Source organism: Fringilla coelebs (genome assembly GCF_963513975.1).
Source record: "Fringilla coelebs genome assembly, chromosome: 13".
NCBI classification, from domain to species: domain Eukaryota; kingdom Metazoa; phylum Chordata; class Aves; order Passeriformes; family Fringillidae; genus Fringilla; species Fringilla coelebs.
Genome location: NC_140039.1, coordinates 1,664,788 through 1,682,113, shown reverse-complemented (window position 1 = coordinate 1,682,113; position 17,326 = coordinate 1,664,788). Strand labels below are relative to the sequence as shown.

At 46.6% G+C, this 17,326-nt stretch overlaps 1 protein-coding gene across 2 annotated transcripts in view; it reads left to right on the top strand.

Annotated features, from left to right (window-relative positions):
• FBLN2 (fibulin 2) overlaps positions 1-17,326 on the top strand; it is a 91,164-nt gene that overhangs the window by 50,812 nt on the left and 23,026 nt on the right. For both annotated transcript variants that reach the window (XM_084214186.1, XM_084214185.1), the window contains exons 3-6: positions 8,336-8,447; positions 10,751-10,880; positions 15,075-15,261; positions 16,023-16,229. In XM_084214186.1, the coding sequence (XP_084070312.1) occupies positions 8,336-8,447; positions 10,751-10,880; positions 15,075-15,261; positions 16,023-16,229 (636 nt within the window). The remainder of the gene's footprint in view (positions 1-8,335; positions 8,448-10,750; positions 10,881-15,074; positions 15,262-16,022; positions 16,230-17,326) is intronic.

Here is a 17,326-nt window from a genome sequence, read left to right as displayed (position 1 = left end):
TCCTTGCAGCCGCGCTTGTGCTCGCTGCAGTGGTGGCTACACGGGGAGGGAGAGGGACTGGGACTGTGCCTGCAGCTGGAAGAGCTTCTGTAGAGATAGACACAGGCTGAAATGCTGATCTGTCCACAGCATCCTCCTGATTGTCTCATGCTTTGTACATGCAGCTGTTGCTTGTTGGCTGTTCCCTGCAGGCATCACCGTCCCACCCGTTCTTGCTGTGCCTCGGCAGGACTGGGGTCAGCGGTGGCCTTCAGCACTGCCTGAGCTCCATCAGTGCTGCTGCCCTCAGGACTGGCCCAAATATTCATATGTTCCTATTTATTCTATGTATAAACAACCCCAGGCTGAACTGGAGTTGCTCAGCCTGGAGAAAAGGAGGCTCAGGAAGAACCTTGTGTTTCTCCACCATTCCCTGACAGGAGGGGTTGGGCACTGCTCCCAGGGAACAAGGGACAGGACAGGGGGAAATGGCCTCCAGCTGTGCCAGGGAGGTTTGGATTGGATATTAGGGAAAAACTTCTTGATGGAGAGGGTTGTCAAGCACTGGATAAGGCTGCCCAGGGCCCTGGTGGAGTCCCCATCCATGGAAGGGTTCCAAAACGGGTGTGGATGCAGCACATGGGACATGGTTTAGTGGTGGTGGGGGTGTTGGCCTCATGGTTGGACTTGATCTCAGGTGTTTTCCACAGAAACTGTAAGGATTCTGTGATTCTGCATTCAAGGGCTTTGTGCTTGAATTTTTGGTAAAGGAGCAGGAGGTGCCTATAGGCTTCCATGGGCAGGGGGTCAGACCCCAGCTTTAGGTGAAAACAGCCACTTCTGCCAGAGTTTACAATTATTTTCAAGTGTTGCCTTGTTTGAAGGTGACTTCAGTAGCAGTGCTGGCAGGTATTACAGGAGTGTTGTTTATCCTGATGAACACATATGTGAGGGACTCACTGCTTTTAATTAGGAAGATAGAATTGAAACAAATCGTAGGAATTTTGTGTGCGATCTGAATGGTGTAGATTTTTCACAGGGAGGATGGACTTAGGGAATTGAACAGTTCATGTGAATATGTCCCTCTTGGTGTGTTGTGGGGTTACACTGAGCTGCACCCTGGACAGTCTGAGCTGGAGGCAAAGTCTGAAGTGAGAATGAGCAAAATGGTTCACCCAGTCCCTGCTGTGTGAAACCACAGTGACAGCATCAAACAAGGTGCTTCATTTAGAAGTTAAAAACTCCATTTGCCTAATTTCTACCCCAAACCATGACTTTCTTAGGGAACTAAACCCCCTTCTTTCCAAACATCTGTGGTTCTGAGGCATGCTGCATGGCAAAGGAGAGATTTCCTGCTGTGCTTCCTGCTAGGGCTGCTAAATTCCCCTGGAACAATCTAAACATCATTATCAGCCCATTCAAATTAGTATTTCCTCCTACTTCTGTAAGGGATAAAAGGAGGTTTGTTTCGTTGCTGTTGACTTAAGTGTCCCACTGACATTCCTTCACAGTAACTGCTCTGGCACTGGGTGCATCCTTGAGAGTTTAAACCTCCTTGGGGTTACTGGATCAAGGCAGAACTGGGAGCCCTCAGCTCTTCCAGCCTGTCATTAATCCAGGAAATGCCCTGGGCCACAATCAGTACTGCTGAAATTCTTGCCCAAGCACTGATTACAAAACTTCATAAAGGAAAGCCTGAGGAAATGAGAGATCTCTTCAGAACATCATCGTAAACTAAAGGAACAATGTAATTTATGATTATAAACCTGACAAGGACTAGCAAGGAATCCTGGAGGGTTCCCAAATAAGGAGATGGAGCTCTACAACAGCTCTTCTGTTCAGTTTAAGCATCCCTGCTCACTAATTAGAAACTCAATGAAACTCAGAGGTTTCCTTCCTCTGCTATTCAGAATCCTTTTGTCAACAGCCCTCAGCCAAACGGAGCTGGAGGGCACATACTTGGTCAGGAGCACTCCCTGACTGCTGCTCCTTTCCTCTGTTCTTACCTTCTCCAGGAGTGCAGGCTCCTGCTGTGGCAGAAAGCTGTGCTGAGCAATGTGGCAAACAGGCTGACACCAGCAGCTGAGCTGAGTCAGGGGGTGAATCTGCCCCGTTTTCAGAGATGTTCTGAACAGAGATGAGCACTCAGTTCACTCCTCTGATGAATTTTACAGTTTTTCTACTTGGGGTGAACTGGTCATGAGGAAAATGAAAATCTTGGCTTCCCCCTCCTGAATGGATTTGAGACTTTCTGTGTGAGCAGTTTCTGAGTGGGTTCTTGTGGAGGGCAATGAGGCTTTGTATTTTTTAGCATGGGCTGTGTGTGCTGAACTGGTGGAAGCAGACTGAGCACTGGGCAGGTGCTGGGGATTTTCTTTTCAGTTGCCAGAATTACAAAACTCAAAACCCTAAAGGCTCCCAACAGCAACCTGAAGGATGTTTGACCTTTGGGGTCAGCTTCATAGAGCATCCATGGGCAATTCCCTATCCCATGTTAACCCTGCCAGGCTGCACAGTGCAGCCTGTGCCCCAGCAAGGCAGATATGGTTCAGATATAAATGTACAATCTTCCTTCAGGCTTTCAACAAAAGTACAATTTCTGTGTGCTTGGTGTGAGAATGAATAATATATTCACATGGATTGAATGATTAAAGTGTGTGTAGTGGTTTTAGGCAATTGGGCTTTAAAATGGCACAGTAACTTGGCTTGTCCTTGATCAGCACTCCCAGTCCAAAACAAAGACCTTTTTCACTGCTAAACTTGTAAAATTTAAAGCAGAAATGTGTCTTAATGGATGGCTGTCCCTAACACTGCAGTGTGTGGGTGTGATTGGGTAATGGTGAAATTAATGCTTTTTTTTTTGTAGATAAGCACTCAGACATAAGGGGAGCAAATATGCTAAATGAAGGCCTTACACACACATCTATTTGCTTCTTTATGTTGGTTTGCCTTTATATTTTTTAAGATGAAGGAATATTGGTTTTGTAATTTAGTTACCATTACAGCCTCAGCTCAGTTTGTAATTGGTTAAGAACATCCTGGAAGTGCTTGGCTTACTCAGTGTTTGAGCTGCAGCAGATTTAGTGATCCTGCCTAATTTTCCCAAGTGCTCTGACAGGCAATCCCTGACTACATTCCCTGATAAACACTACTCCTCTGAATTTTAACTTTAAAATTAAACAGGGCTGGTGGAAGTGCTTTGAAGAAAGGAGCCTACCTAGCCACAAAAGAGATCATGCAAAGAGCTTGCTCTCCCCAAGATAAAATTCTTCAGACAGGAATTACAAGGATAATCGGAACCAGGCTTTCCAAAGCCTCAGCTCTTTTGAAAGTTAATAGCCAGCATAAATATACTCTGTGCAATATCTGGGGAAGGAGCGTTGAGGGGGAAAATACAGCCAAGACTGGGCTGAAGGGCAAGAAACATTCTGCCTGCTCTGAGTTATCAGTGTAACTGATGGAAGGATGATTGTGCATGAACTGTTCTGCTTCAAACTCCGTGGCAGAAGGACACAGCAAAATGAGACACATTCTGCAATGGCTGGCAGAGGAATTGCTTGGGTTTGTAGCTGGTGAAAAGGGTTAAAGAATTTATTTAGTTGTTCCCCCCTCAGTCTTCTTTCAACCTGGATCTAATAAAGGATGCTGTCATGGAAACCTTAAAGACCAAACATTGTCTAAATTATCTGGCCTCTGCCACAGGTAATACAGGTTTTGACTTTCAAGGATTATCCAGAACTAAAGCCAGAGGGAGTATTAGGTTGCTATTCATTGACACTTTGAACAAAATCTGCCAAACAAGCCTGGCTGAGGCTATGTTGATGTATGTCTCCACTGTGTGGTGCACAGTAAAATGAACGTTCAGCTTGGGTTATCCAGTTTTTCATTGTGCCTTGGGGCAGACACGGCTCGCTGTGTTTTGCCAAGTAAGGCAGCATAAGGAATTTATGAAAAAAGAATAATGTAGGAAACAGAATGTTTTCATGTTGAAATAGAAAGCAGATGCTTCCCAAAGAGTGAAGGCAATATAACAGGAACTTGTCCTGGATGAGTGGTGGGATGGATTCCCAAAGAGACGTGGGTGCCTTCAGAGGATGGAGGAGAGCACAGAAAACCACTTTGCTGCATGAGGTTTAAAATGAAGGCAGGTTGCTCCAAGTGTGATGGACCTCCCTTACACTGCTGTGGTGATGGCATGGCAGGCAGGAATTGAAGAGGGTGGTGGTAAAGAGCTGGGCGCTGACTGAATCCAAGAGGTGTGTGCTGAGTGCTCAGCTCAGCCTGTATTTCTCCTGCAATCTGCTTTTCCATCATTTCCAAGGAGAGAAGCCTGAGGAGAGCACATGGGTTAATGCCCCATCCCGAGCAGTGAGCTGTGGTTTGGTCATGGAAACACTCCAGCACTGCCCTCATTTCAGGGAGATTTAGAGTCAGACACGTCCTGAACGCTGAGGCACTTGGAGGAGCCTGCAGGAACCTGCACAGAGTAAAACCCTCTGCTCATTTATCTGGGAACAGGTCCTGGGAGAGCTTAACCAGCCCCAATGACGTAGGTGATAGCTCAGTTTGGAGTGAAAGCAGCTGGCTTTGGGGCTGTGCTGTCATTCTCCCCTCCCCTGTCTTTGCCAAGATAAATGTTCTTCTCCTCTTTACCTTACTCATTAAACCATCTTCCCAGCCATCCCAGATAAACCAAGTTGAGAACACGTTTCAGTGCACACCTTGATTGTGAAATTCAAGGAGGGAGTTTAATAAAGTTTCTCAGGCTGTTGATAAGATAGGAAATGACAACCTGTTAAGGGGTAAAGCTACAGTACTTTGTTATTTATTTATTAGAGCTCTAAACGGTGAAGAGATTGGAGCAGAAAAAAAGACCCACTGGAAACAGTTATTTTTCAGTATTTTAAGAACTCCCCCAAGTTGTTCTGTGAGGTTTTTGTCATTATTTTTCATAATATATTATTTTATGTTGTCAGGCAGCTATTTGATAAGGAAGTACAACTTATTTTTCTCCAGCTCTTGTTAAGTGTATGTGCTGGGTGCAAGTGTAAATACCATAGGTTCAGGGGAGATAAAACTACTTTCTTCAGGTGTAGGAATGGAATAGGAAGTTCCATCATAACAGCAAGGGCTCAGCTCAGTTTTGAGAGCATGACCTTTGCCTCTCTCCCATGTGAGTGCTGATCCAGCAATTAACAGCTGGAATTAAAGCCAGCAGGGAAGAGATGTGGGTGCCTGGGGCTGGCAGTGCCCTTGGTGTTGGTGTTACCAGCAGCTTTGAACTTCACCTGTGCCTGAAGGCAAGTGATGCTCTGCAGGCCCCTGCCCTGTGTCTGCCTTACTGGGGCTCTCTGTAGTTGGAGTTGCTGTCTGAGACTCCTCAATGTCCTGGCTCCTGGAGTCATTTCAGTGGAAAGGGGAATAATTGTCACTCGTGTGGGGGAGGCTTGGGTGGGTGGGTTGGTGTGGTGGGTCAGTCCTTGCTGCTCCCATCCTGTGAGGAGTCTCACAGAACAGTTTGTGTGCAAAGGGATTTAAAGCCCATCCAGTGCCACCCCTGCCATGGCAGGGACACCTCCCACTGTCCCCACTGCTCCAGCCTGGCCTTGGGCACTGCCAGGGATCCAGGGGCAGCCACAGCTGCTCTGGGCACCCTGTGCCAGGGTTTTACCAGGCTCAGTGAGGAAGTGCTGATGTCTTCAGGCTTGTCTGTCTTTCTACTGAGACAAAAGAGCCACTTAGAAGGGAATGATGGATAAAGCTGCTGACAGCTCAGTCAGGAGTGCTGGCTCCAGGAATGGGCATTTGCATAACAGGAGTTATTCAATCGATGCAAATGCTCCGCAGAGCTGCAGACCTGAAGTGAGAATGGGAGGAAGCAAATTGGAGGTGTTGAAGGTGTGAAATTGTCTGAGTGGAAATTCAGGTGAAGCTGAAATCAGGGAAACTTCAGAAAAGCTCTGGCAAGAAACTGAGATACTCTGTCCCTTCTTGACCTTCTAGAGCTGGCTGATGATTTATCACTCTGGAAACATAATTTGTGAACACTGGGAAGGAAAAGGAGAGGAAAGTTTATGAAAATCCACTTTGTCTCCTTTGCTGCTCTAACAAATTTATGGTTCACTGTGACAGTGGCAGGAAATAATTTAGTAGCCTTTAACTGTGTGTTTTTCTCAGTTTGAGCTTCAACTAAACTTTTTAACATACACACACCCACCCACAGCAGATTTTTGTAGCTGAAAGCTGAAATTCTTAGCATGTAAAAGCTATGTGGATTTCATGTGACCATGGAAAACCTGGATGTGTCCCTGGGTCAGCTTGAGGCCATCTGGCTGCTGCTCAGGGTTGGATCAGGCACTGAGAGAACAACTTTAAAGCACAGGCAGGGAAGAGTTAAAATTCTCTGAGGGAAGAGTGTTATTCAAAATATTTGAATTAACTTCTAAGTGTCTTTAAAAGACAATTCACCAGGTTTTGAGATTAGGCCAAAATGTTCTGTAGTTCATGTCTTCAGACTGATGCAGAGCGATAATTGCAGGAGGTGAGTTTCTGAATTGCAAACAAGCGAGGAAACTGCTGCTGTTTTCTAGTGCAGCCTGATATAATTTACCTTTTTCTTTCCTTAGTGAAGACATCTATAAATTGCAAATTATCTCTTAGCAGGTGGGTTGTGAAATGACTTTATCTTTAAAGATTCACACAGTATATTAAAAAAACCAAACCGGGATTACAGAGCTCTCAAACAAAATTACTTTGTTTTCCATGAGCAAATGCAAATCTGCTTCTAAATCTGCTAATATCATGGAAGCCCCAAATAAACAAAGCTCTGTTGGAATGTTTTTGTATTTCAAAGTCTGTTACACACAGAGCTGAAAATCTCTATCCAGCATAGAAGCTCTCTGATCCCCAGTCCTGTGCATGTATTTAGTTGTATATATTTGTTCTCCCTAATAGAGAATTAAAATATCATAAATCCATGCTAATGTCTGTGAGTCCTATTATGAGTTATTCCAGATTCTTTTTAATTCCTGATGAAGATAAAATGCAGTAGTTTGTTTATTTTATGATAACTTCATTCTGGGTTTAATTGATAACTTCATTCTGGGTTTAATTATTCATAAGATCACAGCAAAAAGCAATATATTTTGCAAATATGACTGTTTAATAGTATGACACTTCAGTAGAGCAATCTGATATTGAATCTTCAGTGAGGAATGAGTAACTCGCTTTTAGTTGAATTATAAATCATGTAGATTACTGCAATATAGATAGTTAAATTCTGCTCTATTCTCATGTTCCAGCAAGAGCAACAAATGTATTTCAGCACTTGGTAAAATGAATGGAGTTTCCACCGAGGGAGTGAATTAGAACTATGTTAAAATTTCACTGCTTTATAGCAATGTGTTGTAATTATCTGGTAGTGGATATATTTCCTGCCAGTTTAACTGCATAGATCACCCTCCAATGTCACAGAGCAACTCTTACACCTAATAGAGCTCTCAGGACTCAAGTATATTTTAAGGCTGTTAATGTGTTGTATAAATTGAGAGCATTGCACAGCCTGGGGGCCATGTGCAGATTGTTGTGGTGCCACTGCCCTGGTGTGTGAGCAGGAGCTGGGCAGGGTGGGGGGACACAAATGGCTTTGGTCATTAACCCCCTGCACCTGCAGCTCTGCTTTGGGCTGTTCCTCCCCCAAGGCTTGAAGAGAACCAAGTGCCCCAAATCTGTGCAGCAGGTGTAGAGGATCCAGCAACCTATTTCACTGCAACCTGCACATTTACATCCTGGGTGGAAATCCACAAAATCAAATGTGGGAGCTAGAGCAGCATTCTCCATGTCCATCTCTCTTACTACATCTTAGTGCCAGCATTTCACAGTCAGAGTTCCAGCTCCCAGACCCTCTTCATTCATTTTTAAGCCAGCTGGACCATGCAAGGCTGGGGCACTCTATGCTAACTCCACCTGTGTAGTGAGAGCCCTGTTACAGCAGCATAATGACTGAATCAACTGGCACCAAGTGGCCAAGCATGATTTTTCAAGGATTTTGCTCAGAGCTGTCAAATATAGAATGTTCTTCAAACCTTTTATGTCATTTATAGCATTTAAAACTCTTAATTTCCTTCTGCTGTTTCCCCCGAAGGACATCACCAGGTGATCAGTTATGTCAAGATGTTTTAGGCATCAGTTGTCTCTTTCTTTTTTTCCTTACAACCAAACAAAATGTGGAAATAAAGGGGAAAACCTCATCCTGAACAATCATTATTTTAAAGATGTTCTCAGTTAAGAAGCAGAGTTAAACCAAATCCATTCCATACAAAATAATCTAAAAAAATGTGTGTGTATGCTTTTACAGGTTCCACAAAGGAGTTGATTGAGAGCTGCTGTGGAGCTGGCCAGCAGTGGGCTATAGACAACGGGGAGTGCACAGAAATCCCTGTAAGTGGCATGGATGGTGATATTTGCAGGTACGTAAGGTAAAACTGAACATTTTCGGTGAGCATAAAGAGTAGCCCTTGAAAAGAAATCAGATGTACTTCGTGGGATGTCCCGGATCATTCATTGTCTGAGTTATTTGTGGACTGGCAATATTCATGGCTAATTAGAAGCCAGATTCCCCCCTCCATTTGCCCAAAATCTAATCTAGAGGAAAGCTTTTCAAGGTTTCTTTTTGTCTCTCCCATGAGCAGAGCACAGATTTCTGTTTCCCGTTTTCTGCCCATCTGTGGAGTTGCAGTTAATGGGAGGACCGTGTCATTAAGGGATGTGTTCATAGCCCTGTGGGTGGCCCCTGGTTCTGCTGGAGGGGGCACCATGCCCTGATCCTGCTGCTGGTGTCAGCAGCCCCTGCTCTGAGAGGGAGCCAGGTTCCCTCTGCACAGCAGGAGGACAGGGATGGGCACAGGGTAACCTGGACCAGCACCCCAGCAGCTGCAGTTCATCCCATTCCCTGCCCACGAGCCTGGAGCAGCCCTTGGGGAGGGATGGAGACAAACTCACTCCAGACTCACATGCTTGAAGACTGATCCTGTCATTTAGAGCATTGAAAAACTTTGGCATAATCCCTTTTATCAAATTTAGTATCATTGCACCTTTCTGAAGTTACTGGGAGATTGAAATCCTCCCTGCTGGGATCTGGCTGACATAACTGACACATACCAGCTGTCTGTGAAGTAAAGGCAGATTAAAAATCCCAGCCTCGGCCTAAGTAGGTGCAAATCCAGTACATTAATGAGTTGCACCTGCACATCTGAGGCTGGTTGTAGATGAAAAAGCCAGATCCTAAATGCTTCAGTCCCTGTGAACTTACTGGGATTAAAAGAAGTAAGAGATCAGGGGTTCAGTTGTCTTACTTGTAAAATTTCAGTTGTGTCCCTGTTTTAAAGATTTAAGCCTGCCCATAAATATTACGTCTAAAGAAAATGTTTTATGTAAAAAAGTATTCAAGTATGTGGCCTCAGAGCCTGGAAGGCAAGGACAGAATCTTGCTGCTGCACTGGGAGCTGTGCCAGTGAGCAGAGCTGGTGACCCTGCCCGTCTCCAGCCCCAGGGCACCGCCTGTGCTGGAACCCTGCAATTCCTGCAGCTCCCAGGAGTCTGCTCCAGCTCAACTCACTGCCTAAAGATTGTGAAAGCCCAGTCTGGTTTAGGTTGGAAGGACTGAAAGCCCATCCTGTTCCACCCCCTGCCATGGCAGGGACACCTTCCATGTCCCAGGCTGCACCATGTCCAGCCTGGCCATGGGCACTGCCAGGGATCCAGGGGACAGATGCAAAGGAAATACTCATTAAAAAAAATTACTTCCTGTTCTGACAGGACAGTTTTCTGCACATGTTTAGGTGCTACAAGTGGGGTAGTTGAGGTGGCAGTGGGACAGTTGCAGGGGGTGTCAGAGAGCCCTGAACCCTGGGTGAGTGACAGTGCCCTGTCCTGGGCTGTGTGACAGTGCCCTGCCCTGGCTGTGTGACAGTGCCCTCCCTGGCTGTGTGACAGTGCCCTCCCTGGCTGTGTGACAGTGCCCTGGCTGTGTGACAGTGCCCTGTCCTGGGCTGTGTGACAGTGCCCTGCCCAGGGTGTGTGACAGTGCCCTCCCTGGCTGTGTGACAGTGCCCTGGGCTGTATGGCAGTGCCCTCCCTGGCTGTGTGACAGTGCCCTCCCTGGCTGTGTGACAGTGCCCTGCCCTGGCTGTGTGACAGTGCCCTCCCTGGGTGTGTGACAGTGCCCTGTCCTGGGCTGTGTGACAGTGCCTGCCCTGGCTGTGTGACAGTGCCCGCCCTGGCTGTGTGACAGTGCCCTGCCCTGGCTGTGTGACAGTGCCCTCCCTGGGTGTGTGACAGTGCCCTGGGCTGTGTGACAATGCCCTGCCCTGGCTGTGTGACAGTGCCTCCCCTGGGCTGTGTGACAGTGCCCTCCCTGGCTGTGTGACAGTGCCCTGCCCTGGCTGTGTGACAGTGCCCTCCCTGGCTGTGTGACAGTGCCCTGCCCTGGCTGTGTGACAGTGCCCTGGGCTGTGTGACAGTGCCTGCCCTGGGCTGTGTGACAGTGCCCTGGGCTGTGTGACAGTGCCCTGCCCTGGCTGTGTGACAGTGCCTGCCCTGGGCTGTGTGACAGTGCCCTGCCCTGGCTGTGTGACAGTGCCCTGCCCTGGCTGTGTGACAGTGCCCTGGGCTGTGTGACAGTGACAGTGCCCTCCCTGGCTGTGTGACAGTGCCCTGGGCTGTGTGACAGTGACAGTGCCCTCCCTGGTGTGTGACCGTGTGGCCCTTGCAGGATTGCCCAGAAGCAGTGCTGCGTGTCCACGGTGAGGGAGAACAGCTGCCTGGCCGGGGTGGTGGCCGCCAAGGAGGGGGACTCGTGTGGCCCCGAGGACAGCGACCCCTGCGCGGGCTCCTCCTACAAGGTGAGCTCCTCTGTGGGTGTGTAAGGTGTCCTCCTGCCTCAGCAGGCCTCTGTTCCTTCCTTCCTGCGGGGCACAGAAAAGGTGAACTTGCAGGAAATGGTGCCAATTGCATTTCAGTTTGCAGCCCCTTTTAGAACTTTGCAGTGATGTTGTTTTGAATTAATTTCCATCTCCATTTCGTAGACCTAACTGGCTCTATTGCTTTTGCTTCCTTGCTTTGGAAGTAGCTGAAAAGTCCATTTTAGTTTTTATATCTATAGTGTAGAAGAATTTAGAAAATGATGGGGCAAAACTTAATTGAAGATATAATGTGGAACCCATTACTGGGCGCTTTGCTTGGCTCCAGTGTTGAATTGCAGCCCCCTTTCCCGGGTCTGCACAATGCTGGACTAGAGGAACAAGCATTTAGATGATGATGGAAGCTTTTGTTCATAAATAAAGGCAAACCGTTAATGGACAGCACAAATCACAAATCCTGAGCCACAGCCTCCGCTTTGATAAATGAGATTTGCTTTATGAGAACCAGTGGAGCCAAACCAATTTAAACCAGTTTGAAGATTCAGCAGCTCGCTTGTCCTGTTTTCACCAGAACAGTGCCTTTCAGAATTCATTTCCCTCTGATCATAATTTACATAGCTATAGCTCAGCTTAAGTGCAGCTTCCTGGGCTCAGCAGGAACCTGATTAGTTCTATCTGTTCTTTTACATCGCAGATTCTCGCAGATAATTGTTCACTGGAAGAGCAGGGAATGTGGACAGTCCACTGCAGGGCTTAAGGGTTAATTAGCTGTGCTGATTTGTCATCTTCAGAACCATAGCTAATTTGGGTCTGAAGTCTGTCATTAGAGTAAAAGGAGAATTTGTGCATTCAGGAGAAGACATTAATATGTCTGAAATGTGACAGAATTGTTATTCTTAGGTTTTCAGCAGGGGTTGTTTGCATGCCAGGCAGAGCCAGGCTGTGGAGTCAGCCTGATTACACATGCCATTCCTCAGGCAGAGGTGGGAAGGGACAGCTCCATCATTCCTTGCTGAGCTGAAACCAGTGACAAAATACTCTTGTGGAATGGTTCCTCATGCCAGTTCCAGTGGGATTTTTCCTTTAAGATAAACCATCTGAGACAGTAAAATTACTGAACAGCTTTGCTCACCTATTTAGCTTGTTTAGCTCTTGAGTCATTGCAGCTGCTGCTTGAAAAAAAATCAATAAATATTGAGACTGTTGAGACTTCATATTACTTTAACATTACAGTATGTACTGCTGTAATACAAAATAATCCAGCTTTGTACTGCTTTTTAATGCTTTGTATTACAAGAAAGGTTTTCTAATTTTATTGTGGTTAAACATTGTTTCAGAGGGCTGAAGATGCTGACAGTCCATAGTGGTGTTTCCCCTGATCTGTCTGCTCTTAGTAAATCCTGTGGCATAAATCAAAATAGTTTGTCTGGAATGTGGAAAGGTTCATTAATTGCCTCAAAACCCAGCACAGTATTTACTCTGTCTTGCCAAAAGCCAGGGTTTTATATCCAGGTTACAAACTTCTGTAGGTTTTCAGGCATTTTAGATGTTTTCACCTTTTGCTTCAAGGTGAATGTGGCAGTGCTGGTTTTTCAGATCCAGGAGTTCAGCCTGTGCTAAATCAACCTAATCTTGGGGTGCTTTAATTGTTATTTACTCTTAACACAAAAAGCACAGGCTTAGGGATTTTTCCTAGTGGATGGAGACTCCACCATGGTAAATCCAGTTATGCAGAATTCCAGCTAAGATAGTTTTGAGGGGAATGCAGAAAGCTGTGAACCAAAGAATGGTGCTCAAGGTGGGTTTCTCAATTGCAAGGTAAAAATAGTCATATTTGCTATTAAATCAATTGTAGAATTCCTGGGAAGTTCAAAAAGCAGCAAACAGAAAGTCGAAGCGTTCCAATTTTTGCATTTTAGAAGGAACTTTTCAGAGAACGAGTTTTTCTACTGGAAAATGAGACCGTTTTATTCACCTGGAAAATATGTGTGCCCAAAGATGTATGACTGATTTAATACTCTCTGTCATGCCTGCACATGGGATAAATTGTGAATCAGATGACTGAAAGAAGCTGGGGTCTTCAAGGCAAATATTGCATATTTTACAGTACTTCAGTAAAAACATGTATTATCTTGAACTTCTGTTTTGCATATTGAAGGTGACAAAACTCAGCTAAAACAAAAGAAAAATTTGAATTTGAGAGTTCTGGATTTGGGGAAGATGGCAAGAGGAATTTTCCCTTTTCTAGCATGACCACAATTCATTATTGCTAGGGTTTTGTTTTTTGGTTTTTTAAAAAATATTCATTTGAAAAGATAATTTAAGCCTATTTAGCGTGCAAAATAATTCATCCTCTTCAAGGCCCATAGTGTAAATTTTTCACAAATGTATTTGGGCACATGAAGGGAGCTCCTTATGGCTGTGCATATTTGCACATGTGAGTAATGTCTGCTGTTTATGGTGTTTGGGGATTTCTCAGATTAGGAAGCAGGGCCATAAAATGTGAGCTGCAGCCATCGGTGCTGGCTGAACATGCCAGGCTGTGCACGGAGTGTGGAGTGCTCACAAAACCCCCGTGCTCTCCTGGAAAAAGGGGCTCAGCAGAAGAGTTTCTGAGCATTGAGCTGGCAGTGCATGCATCTCCCTGCAGGAGACAGGCTCTGAATTAATGGGAATGCCCTCCTAGGATTTCTAACAATGGAAAGGGATCCCTCCTCATTTCCATGCTCCTTAGAACACTGCCTCTCTTGGTGCCTGCCCAGCTCAGGGCTCTCCCTCCTGGCGGCCGCTCTGTCCCTGGAGCTCCTGCTGCCAGCTCAGATCCTGCCCTTCGTTTCCTGTGTCTGCCCCTTTTCACAGGGTCAGTGTTGGAACAGGCTGGAGTCTGCTCCCTGGGCTCGGAGAGGCTCCTCCAGTGTGGCTGCAAATTCTGAGTGAGTGGGTGACTATCAAAGGAGTTGCAGAGGGAAAGACGCTCTGTGCTTTTCTGTCAGTGAAACATGGTATTTAGAGCTAAAATACATGAACAAATAAATAAATAAATTAGGGGTGAGAGGACACTTCAATTCAATTCCACAAAGGCATCTCCAGCTCAGGTGTGACCCCTGTGTCTCTGCAGCAGTCTCCTCAGCTTCCCAGCTTGGTTACGTGTCCACTGTGCATCCGCAGCGTGGACTTTTTGAGTTTGGTATCATTTATCTGATGCCCTTTTGTGGCCTGACTGTGCAGTAGATTTGTCTGGGACTGAGTAAAGCAGCACACAGTTTTTGCCTGCCACCTGCAGCAGAGCAAACTGCAAGAGGTGGGAGATGAGCATGTCAGCGAAGCTGCTGCTCAGGTACTCTGAGGAAGGAAAAAAGAAGGAAAGAGCTCATCAAAGACACCCTGGCCTCCCTCCAGCCAGTCCCAGCAGGATGCTATCCAGCACAGCCAGGTAATGAAAGGTCAGAGCAGGTTTGCAGGGCTGTGGTGCAGAGAGGAGAGTCTTTGCTGGCACCTGGCAGGGCTGGGATGCTGCTGGCCCTCGTGGCTGTGCAGGTTATTTCCAGCTCCTGTCACACGGCTTCCAACTGACCGTGGTTTGAGCTCTAATGCAAAGAGGTGCAGATCTGTATTATTTTGTTTATAATTTCTGTTCATACTACACCACAGGCAAGGCCTGTGAGCGAGAGCTGGGGTGAGCAGCACCACTCCTTCCTGGTGTGTGGAGCTGCTGAAATCCCTACCCAGCCAGACTTTGTGTTTGTTGTGGCTGCAGCTGACCCGTTGGTGCGGAATGGCAAAAACAAGCACAAGTGATGTTTACAACTGTCCACACTCTGAATATTTTTCCAGATGCTCCACTGCTTAGGAAAGTGCAGATCAGTTCCAGGTGTGTGTGGGCTCATCCCTGAAGCTGTGTTAAATCACAGAATAGAATTGTTAAGGTGGAAAAAGACCCCTAAGACCACCAAGTGCAACTGTAAACCCAGCACCACTGCCCTGTTCACCACTAAACCATGTCCTCAAGTGTCACACCCACACATTTTTTGAACCAGGTGTAGGAACTACACCATTGCCCTGGCAGTTAGCTCAGTGCTTCTAAATGCTGGTGGCTGACAGACAGACATTCCCAGTGCTGGAGGCTGACAGACAGACATTCCCAGTGCTGGAGGCTGACATTCCCCTGTCTTGCAGCAATGCTGTGATTGCTGCAGCCTGGGCCTGCGCCTGAGGAGTGAGGGGAAGACCTGTGAGTCCAACATCAACCTGGGCTACCCCTGCAGCCACGTGATGCTGTCCTGCTGTGAGGGGGGGGATCACTTCATCCATCCCGAGATCAGACGGCATCCTGAGCCCGTGCCCACGGTGACCCCCGAGAAGGGTGAGTGTCCTTTTGTCACTGGGGGCTCTGCCTCACACCTGCCTTCAGCGAGGGGCTGGAGGGAGCAGGGCATCAGGGGCACAGCTGCTTTCCTCTCAGATCCAGCACAGATTGCCTTCTTCCTAAAGCAGGTGGGAGAAAGCAAAGAATCTCATCCCTAAATGTACCTGAGACCTCACTAAGTGAGGAACTTTGGCACTGTGTGCTCAAGAAAAGCTGACTGAGAAACTCACTTAAGGATTAATTTTAACGTCCCAGAAAGCCTTGTCAGACTTGGTCAGGATGGAAGCAGGTTCCTGCTCTGGAGGAAGGACAGCCATGTCACTGCTCAGTGGCTTTCAGGCTGCTGCTGATGCTAATATAGGAGAAACCAACAAATTGTGATGTTGGAAAGTTTCCAAACCAACTGGATAACTTCTGAAATTTGGAATTCAGCGTGGGGCCAATTTCAGCTGGGGCTCAGCACAGTACCTTAGTTCAGAGGTCAGTGGGAATGGGGTTGGCAGTGATGTGGAAGGTCAGCTTGTCACCTCCCTTGTGACTGTTTCTTAGTGGCTCTGTAAAATCTCTCCCTGCAGCCCTAGGGAAGGAGGAGGTGGCCCTCCAGCCCAAGGGTGTTATCTCCAGGATGGGTTCCTTTCTTCTCATCCTTGCAATCTACCCTACTGTTTTGGGTAGATTTGACTTGGCGTTTTTGTGCCCACCGCCCTGTTGTGTGCTGTCCCAAGGCCAGGACAGCTGTCAGGGGTGTTCTGCTGTAGTTTCAGAGAGGGAGGATCACCACGAAGCACTGTCCATCAGCAGTGAGGCTGAGCTGTCCAACAACCTGCCTGGAGATGACCTGGATGAGTGTCTGCTCTACGGGGGGGAGCTCTGCCAGCACCTGTGCATCAACACCGTGGGCTCCTACAAGTGCTCCTGCTTCCCAGAGTTCACCCTGCAGGAGGATGGCACCAGCTGCTCTCCAGGTGAGAAAAGGCACATGAAGGGCAGTATCTTCTTACCTGCACTCATCAACCAAGCTTTTCTTTAGTTTCTCTGCAGTTTCCCTTTTTTAATGGGTGTTGATGCGTGGACATGTTCTGTAGAAATTGTAAAATGTAAAGAAAAATGGTAATTTAGGATAGCCAGTTACACCTTGTTTTTGTGTTTGGTGGTATGGGATAAGGGTGGTGTTTCATATGTTCAAATCAAGAGTGTTTTCACTTTTCATAAGGGGATTTGTAAAGATTTTTCAAGAAATACCTGTTCTTCTCAGAGTAATTTTGTATTTCACAATTAGGTTTTCTTTAGATAAGTTTAGATAAACTTAACTCAGTTCAGACAGACAGCATTGCTTCCTGAGCTTTTGATTTTTATCTAAAATCATTAACATCCTTCAGTGATAACAAACTCCAAATTTGTCTAGTGTGGTGAAAGTCTGGAAAATAAAGTCAGTTGTGTTGTAATTGTTTTGCTGTGTGGAGTTCTCCAATGGCACAATTTCAAGTCAGATAACCCAGAAAGTTGAAACCTCATATTAGTTACAAGTGCTTTCTGTTATTTAACAAGCAAAAGCAGTGTTTCCATCCAAAGACAGAACTCCTTAGGCTTCTAATCCTCTGCCCAAGCCAAACAATGAGTATTCTGTAAGTCATCCTTTTCAATGTGGTGTTACAGCATTTACCTCAAGAATGCATTTGACTGTTCCTGTGGCAGCTGTCTGCTCTGCTTATATTAAAATTCTAGGAAAGGAACCCAAAAGAGGCAAAGAAAAGTTCTTATTTTAGCACTGCAGAATTTTTGGCCTGATTGCTTACCTGGAGTGTATTTGTGGTTTTGCTTTGCTTTGCTGTTCTTCTCCCAGCACTGACTGAGGTTCTGGGTGAAACATCTTGTGATCTGGGAAGTCATGCTCCTGCAGATCTGCAGGGCTTTGGTGCTCAGGGCTGTGCCCAGGGGTGCAGAGGGGTTTGCAGAGCTCACCTGGGGAATGGCATTGTGACAGGGGCAGGGGACACCCGTGGGAGCTCAGAGGGGCCTGGCAGGGGCAGGGCAGGGAGGGCTGGTGCTGCCTTTGCTGTGC